Source organism: Procambarus clarkii, chromosome 29 (assembly GCF_040958095.1).
Source record: "Procambarus clarkii isolate CNS0578487 chromosome 29, FALCON_Pclarkii_2.0, whole genome shotgun sequence".
In the NCBI taxonomy this organism is placed as follows: domain Eukaryota; kingdom Metazoa; phylum Arthropoda; class Malacostraca; order Decapoda; family Cambaridae; genus Procambarus; species Procambarus clarkii.
The window spans coordinates 7,459,379-7,467,489 of NC_091178.1; the positions used below are offsets into that span (position 1 = coordinate 7,459,379).

The 8,111-nt window shown below is 37.2% G+C and overlaps 1 protein-coding gene across 3 annotated transcripts in view; it reads left to right on the plus strand.

Annotated features, from left to right (window-relative positions):
• LOC138369784 (protein phosphatase PP2A 55 kDa regulatory subunit) overlaps positions 1-7,858 on the plus strand; it is a 62,527-nt gene extending 54,669 nt beyond the window's left edge. For all 3 annotated transcript variants that reach the window (XM_069333391.1, XM_069333392.1, XM_069333393.1), the window contains 3 exons: positions 2,001-2,216; positions 2,794-2,974; positions 5,960-7,858. In XM_069333391.1, the coding sequence (XP_069189492.1) occupies positions 2,001-2,216; positions 2,794-2,946 (369 nt within the window). In that variant the 3' untranslated portion in view covers positions 2,947-2,974; positions 5,960-7,858. The remainder of the gene's footprint in view (positions 1-2,000; positions 2,217-2,793; positions 2,975-5,959) is intronic.
• The last annotated feature ends 253 nt before the right edge of the window (positions 7,859-8,111 follow it).

The window sequence follows — 8,111 nt, forward strand, 5'->3', positions numbered from 1 at the left end:
TAACAGTAGCAATTCATTGCATGTCTGCAGAGTAATTTTTCTTCGCTATAGTTTGATAAGCCTTCTAATTACTAGGCGTCTTTGTTATTATTTATACAATATGTAATTTTAAATGTGTACAGTATACTTTAGTACAAAGAGAATGTTTCAGTAATAGTATTGTAGAGTAATATAACAAAATCGATGAGCATACAACCCCCTTTGTCTCTTGGATTATACCCCAATGGCCATCAAGGAATTCAACAGAAGACTTCGGCACATCCAATGTAAGTACAAAGTACAAACTTAATTGTTATGAACGTGCACATGTGCAGTATTACAAAGGCGTTGTGAGTAAATATTTCGGTTTGCTACATATATATATTGGTGCATTTTCATTAAAAGACCACATATGTCAAAATGCAGTACGTATCAAAATTGTTACACAATCTCCTTTTGGTAATCCAGGATTTCAGTTTTTCCAGGTAATTGGTGTCATATTGTAACATAGCCTCTATAGCTGAGTAAATATGAAAGACTGGTTAGTTTTACATATTGTATAGCGAGTTATTTGGTATTGATTAGAGCACTTTCTGTTAAGGTTTGACCCTCGATGTGCAGTCATGATGATGATCATCTTGGACACTGCCATTATTGCCATTGGTCAATATCGGTATTATTGCCCAGTTTATATTCTAGTGATGTTAATAAGATTATAATAAATCTGTATGAATATAATGGAGTAAACCAAGACCCATGAACAAATTCTGGAATAGTTTTGTAATTTCTTACTATGTGATAAGGTTACCGTGTACTAGGGGCTTGAGGGTTTTTGTAAAATTACAATTTGGTCCCTCACCCCCTTTTTTTTTAATCCATGCCTGGATGACATTCACAGACATAATCACAGATAAGTGATTCTTATCACTTTGAGGATAATTCCTTTGAGCTTTTCCAGGAACAGATTTTTTTTTAATTTGGTGTACATATTAAATGTTGCCTTACGTACAATATTCAATAACTTTTTGCCAATCATTTGTACATAACTTGAATTAATTCAATACAAACACTGCATTGTGTGAACTAATCAGGGAAACAATGAACATAAAACTATCAAGATAAACATGAATCTCCTCCACTTATACCCCTGTCAGCACCTCTCATATGAGGCATCAAAAGACAGTGATCTCTGCTTCTTGTCACAGCTGATGAAATCAGAAGATGTAGATCTTTCAGACCTGGCCTTAAGTAAATCCTCGGTGCATTAGCTCTGGTACCATAGACTACCACAAAACTACCAGGTCTACTGAACATCAGGACCAGAATCTGGTTTACTCATAGAGGCAAGAGGAGCATAGGGATCCAAGATTTGCCACGGCACACATTATGCTTTGTCTTGTGGCACTATTTACATGTTGCTCGTCTCAGGCTGTTGCTCTTTCTGTTCATCTTGGTGCTTTCTTCGAATGCTAGGGTTTCTCGGGTCATCTCTCCAGTGGTTCAGTTTGGCAATACTGCTGGGTATCCAAGTACACACAGTGTGCAAGCATGCAGCTACTATATTATTACTTTCAACTGTTCACCCAGCAGTAATTGGATACTTGGGTGTTAACCGATTGGAGGGTTATGTTCCAGGGAGGACTAGTGGGCAAGGCTTCACATGAGCTATGGAAAGGGAAAGCTCTTGGCCTGCTAACAGAAATTAGAGGTAATTTTTTCCTGTGCCTACCTGTGTAAAGAGTGAGGGGGGGGGGGGGGAATCTTGCACTTACCTCAGATTCAGTTCCTTGGGTTTCAGCCCTCTAACCTTATTAGTCAGCTTTCAGTGTTTGATGATTAAAATATTTTCCAGTTTATCTTCACCCAAAGATGGGGGGTTTACCTCCCTCAGGCACTGTTGGGAGCATTACTGGGGAGCTACTGAGGACCATCCCAGAAATCAGGTGCTGAATACAATGAAATGCTCCTATTTGGGCAGCCTTTTTTCATGATTGTATTAATTTTTTTCTTTCCCTTCACAGGTACATGAATATCTTCGCTCGAAGCTGTGCTCATTATATGAGAATGATTGTATATTTGATAAATTTGAATGCTGCTGGAGTGGGAATGATTCTGCTATCATGACGGGCTCGTACAATAACTTCTTCCGCATGTTTGATAGAACATCCAAACGAGATGTCACTCTAGAGGCCTCAAGGGAAACAGCTAAACCTAGATATTTACTAAAACCAAGAAAGGTATGTTTAGGAATTGTATATTCAAATAATTTTCATATTTTTTAAATATTCAAATTAGATACAGTCATGGGTTCTGTGGAACCTCTGAAAAAATAATGGATTAAATAAAAATTTTGCTCATTAAAATCTAAAAAAAATTGTGTATTGTAGTGACTGTTAGTACAGTAATGTGTTTGTATAGTGTAGACGAGATAATGTTGTAATTTTTGCCGTGTTGTGAAATGTTGAAGGTGGAGATAGGGTCAATTTAAAATTGAACATTAAATGTGCCTGTTATATTTGAATTTGTACACTCTTTTGTGCGAATATTAAATGTACAATAATTTTTTTTTGTAATACTGTATAAGAGTTCTTAAAAAGTTATCTTTTAAGTATAAAATATGGGATATAAACCATTATTTAAGTAATGTAAAAACTGTAAGTTTAAAGAAATGATTTTGATTTGTAAAGTATGATTAAGATAAGAATACAGAAACTTTTTATATAGTAATGAGTAATTTATGGTGCTCTTTAGTTGGAAGAAATCAAATTATTTTAAGATGTTATGAGGAGATTTAAGATTCATATTGTTTTGTAGGTGTGCACTGCAGGTAAGAGAAAGAAGGATGAGATAAGTGTAGACTGCCTTGATTTCAATAAGAAGATTCTCCACACGGCCTGGCACCCACATGAAAATATTATAGCTGTTGCTGCAACTAACAACCTTTACATATTCCAAGACAAATTTTAACGATCCTCTTCTGATGACTAGAGCTTAGGTAAGTTATGGCATATTTTCTGTAATTAGTTCTGGAGGGTGGTGCTCATTTTTCTGTTGAATATTAACACTTCTCTAACTGTTCAGCGTTAAGTGAATTGTTTACTCAAAATTGTTTGTTTGTTTGCAAACATATTTTGGGGATTAGAACATTGATTTTAGTGTGAAAATGTTTTGAAATTAACTTCTTTGAGTATAGCCACAACGTGATTTCTATTACCGATGTTATCTGTACAGGTGCTGTTCAATTAATTAACAATATAGCATAACAGATTTCTACAGTACACAACTGTTTGGAATTAGAAATTTTACATGTAAAGATACCCAAATGATTGATTTGTAATTCTGTGGAAAGGGGGGAAAGGGGTTGCCACATGCACATTGTGTATTGAATTACTTTCCCTTACCAAAATTCTGGCCTTGTGTGTGGACATAATTTTCCAACAGTTGCTAGAGGCTGATACACAGTATTACCTTCAAAAGATCACACATGCTTTAGATAAAGTTCAATGCAGGGGGACAAAATTTACCCCAGGATCAAGTCAACTCTAATACAGCATACCAGGAAATGTTTAGGGTATCAGCATTAACAATACAACAAACCAAACATGACAGCTGATCTTTTCAAGACCTTTAAAATACCAAACAAATTTGAACATATTAATTCAGATCACTTTCTTAAAAGATTCAGTGTAACTCATACAATGGGGCAACAGTTTTAAATTCAACAGGTTTTTTCACCTATAGGGTAACAAGTCATGGAATCACTTACTGGTAAGCCCTGTCAGATTTGTTTGCTTTTTTTCTTTAGACACCCAGGCCTCCTCTGCAGGTGCGTCATCGTGTGTTAGCTTGGAGAAGTTCCGAGTGGGCCCTTCCCAGAAATCAAGCATTGAATGTAATGAAACACTGTTTTCTAGTGGGTTATATAATAGCTTCCCGTCCCCATTGTTCCCTTTGTTGGGTTGCTTGCGAGCGAGTCTGGGGCTCTCGGTCAGTGAAGTGGCTGAGATCCCAAGTGACCTGAGTTGCCGCCTAGTGGCAGTCATGTACATCACAGTTTGGGTGTTTACACTGCAAGAAGCCTTGTTACCTGAAGGTACCTAATTTTGTTCGATGGCTTGTTTTCTTGCACTTGGGTCTATGGGGCTTGGTGAATCCTTGTAAGATTTGGCCGAGCTGCACTCACCTTGGAAAGTGGGTGTGGGCCTTGCCAAAAAATGATGTTTTATTATTCAATTTTTTATTTTTTTGTAAGTGTATTCAAATTATTTATATATTTCTGTAAAAAGAAGAAAACAATTATGGTACTTGCATGTTGTTTATTCAGTCAAGTGTTGAAAGCAAATCTAATTGTAAGCAGATTCGACTGTGTTTTCGCATGACAGTAGGGCTAACGTGTGGAGGGTTGGATCCTACTTGTTATTATTATTTTTTTTTTTTTTTTTTTTTATTCCTCCTTGTGGAGGGATCTGCCCACTTGTTGTTATTTTTTCTAAGATTTAAGATTGTTAAAATGTGTTCCCTGATCACGGGGGGAAAAAATAATAAAAATAATCATAGGCGACATATTTTGGCCGCAATAGGGCGAGGAAGTCTAACAATGACAGTCTCTTGTGTTGTAGTGGTAAGACACTCGCCTGGTGTTCCGCGAGCACTTTGTCATGGGTTCGTATCCTGGCCGGGGAGGATTTACTGGGCGCAAATCCTTAACTGTAGCCTCTGTTTAACGCAACAGTAAAATGTGTACTTGGTTGTAACAACGATTCTTCACGGCGGGGATCGTATTCCAGGTACCTGCCCGAAACGCTACGCGTATTAGTGACTGTACAAGAATGTAACAACTCTTGTATATATATCTCTCTCAAACAAGATTCAGACTGGCCCCAGACAAGATATGCGTCCAGGGCCAGTCTCCTCCAGAGCCGTAAGGCAGGAGTTAACACAAAGATATTATTACTTAATTATTTTAATGTCTGATTTTTTATTATTAATATTATTCAATGGTGTGTAGTGTGATATATTTATATAATAAAATGTGTGAACCATTGATATACTCAAAAATACTGTGTACCTATTAGTGATTCAATTACGTTCATAAAACAACAACAAAATATTTTGCTTTTATTAAACTATATACTATACACAGGTTATATTTACATTTGTGTTCATCAAAACGAACCACTAAATTAGTATGGTGAATCCAGAAAATAAGAGTAGCCACCAGCCAGCTGACACCACCTCCCTCTCTCACCAAGATTCCCAACTCCCACTGTACTACGCACATCACTAATTCTCGCCACAATGCTGCTATTATCAGAACGCTGGTCGCTAAATCCTGTAAATGGATATTTTTTCACAAGTTTATTTTGTAAAGGAACATAAGAAGTCATTTCAAGATTCTTAGATGGACCAAACAATGGCAGTGTATTGTGGCTAGCGCTGTGAACATCTTGAACAGCAGTGTGTTCACTGATTTTTGAACAGTCGTTTTATCAGTCAGGCTCTTCTGTAATACTATCGTCGCTAAATAATAGCAGTTGCATATATATTTTGACATTTTTTGGTGATGCTGTGGGCACAAGCTGAACAGTAGTGCTGTTAGTTCGTGCCACATGCACCAGTCTTGGTTGCTCACTCAGTACCAGTACTAGGGCCTTCACACCTGGGAATGTTACCCACAATTTTTTTTTTTTTTTTTTTTTTTTTTTTAATGACGTCTGTTTACTAGAGCCCTGAGGAAGCTGATGTGAACGTCATATACCTGCGGGACATTTAAATCTTACGTGGTACTTTAAAATGCATATATATGATGTGCACTGGGCAGGTAGTTAGAACAAAATTCGCATATATACAATTTGCGCTGTTTAAGGGCTAAAGCAAATAAGGTCTTGCAAGATTTCTGTTCCTTGCCTAAATAACTTAGATGGTAATGTGTGCATGAGAACAATTAATTTAACCCTTCATAATGTAATTTGCTTTGCAGGCCCTCCAGTTGGTGGATGTTTTGGGCAGTGTCATATGGTGGTGTAGATGGAAGGGTCCTCGTGTGTGGCCTCTGCACCTTGTGTATGGCGTGTCCATAAAGTTGACATCTGCTACTTAAAGCCACACAACTCATGCTGACCACTTATCTTGGCATCCCCCAGATCACATTGTGGCTCTTGTGTCTTGGGTTGTTTCCAAGTGAGTGGTGGTCCCAAGTGCCATGAGCCAGTGGCAACCTATTGCCCAGGGCTATTGCGCCCATTCGTCAGTGCTGCCATCCCATAGGACATGTCCAGCAGCCTTCCCAGCAGCTGATTCCTGGATAATTGTGATTCCTGGAAAAAACAAACATGTGGGTGCCCTACCCTTGTGATCATTTATCTGTGTTTCACCCTCAGATCATCTGTTGAGAAGTGTTGACATTAGTTGCCTTCTCTCAAGGCTATTAAAACATAATTTAAGAAGAATAATGGCTGACTAGGTGAATCCAGTGATGAATGGATAGAAGTTTGCCATGTTATTATCAATAGATTAGTGGCTTAAAATTAAAAGATATGGACTGCAGAGCCCAAATTTCTTTCTCTGATGCCTGGCTTTCTGATGAATTTGAATGTATCTTGTTCCCAAATCGAGCTGTGACCAGTAACATGAATTACTTAGAGAATGGGACATGATAGAACAAGCCTTGCGGATAGATATGGTTTAGTTTCTGCTTGTGCAAACATGGGCACAAAACTAATCCTTACTGGAGTGAGGACTGTGCTGCCATGCCCTGTGCTCTGTGACAGTGAGTAGCATGAATGTTTCACAGGATTAAGTTGATGCGCTCATCGCTTCTACAAGATCACCTCTGGCTGCCAGAAATGCGACGTGATTACCAATATTGAACTTTAGTTGGTGCGTTTCAGTAAGACTATTTTCTTAAATAATATTAAAATAGAAAATGAGACTTTATTGAATGTTCTCCCAAGGTTCACGATGGGTATTCTTGGCGTAAATATCTAGTGTGTGGCACACGGCCGCACAAAAGTTTCCTCTTCACCTAGCCTTTCTATCATTTTTTTTCTTTTTCCATTTTGACAAAAAAATTGTTGAAAAGATAATTATTTCAAGTGTTTATGGTCTCAAACTGCTGTATACTTTTTTAATTAGTTCAGTGTAATAAATTATATTTCAATAGGCAAGCTGTGTTTTTATGAAATTAAATTTAGGAGTGAAAATGTTTCCATAATTTTCATTGGTTCTTCAAGGTTGTGGAAGAATTGCTATGTATTAACTGCTTTTATGTAATTTGTCCACAAGTCTTTAGTCGAGTCGATACAGTTTGATTCTATAAAGTGGGTGATAAAAATACTCTTGTCCAGTTTTGGATTCATTGTTTGTGATCAAATAAGTTAAATCATACAATGTGATAAAAAAGTGCTGATCTGTCAGTTATGTAAGGGATGCTCTGCCTTTTATTTTTTTTAAATATATAATAAAAATTTTAGGAATGCTTGTTGAACTAATGTTTAATCATGGCTGGGAAACACCTTTTCTATATAGAAATGCTTTGATTCACCATGTGTTCAAGTAATTCAGTGTATTAAAACACTGAAAACTATGACTGGCAAATTTTGCCTCCATGTTTTGTGGGTCATTTGAACTTGGGGTGCCATCAGACAAAATATATAAATGACTATTTAATAATGTGATTTCCTCCAGTAAACCTGCCGTCACATTATAGTACTTTATATTAACACCAGTACTGTATTTTTTCATCTGTTACTGGTACATACAAAATTGTCTACAAATGAGTATGCAGACCAGGGGTTTGTCAAATGTTATTGTGAAGAAACAATCACAAGTGTTAAGTAGTTTCCCAGAAACAATTGAAAAATAACTAATATCAACATGAGTTGTATCTTTTTCATTTTTTCCTCATTGAAGCTGCACATAACTTGAATGGAATACTGTATTGAGCTGTGAGCAGTATTGATAAGAGGTTCTGTGTAGACCTTGAGGTTATCTTGAGATGATTTCGGGGTTTTTTTAGTGTCCCCGCGGCCCGGTCCTCGACCAGGCCTCCACCCCTAGGAAGCAGCCTGTGACAGCTGACTTAACACCCAGGTACCTATTTAACTGCTAGGTAACAGGGGCATAGGGTGAAA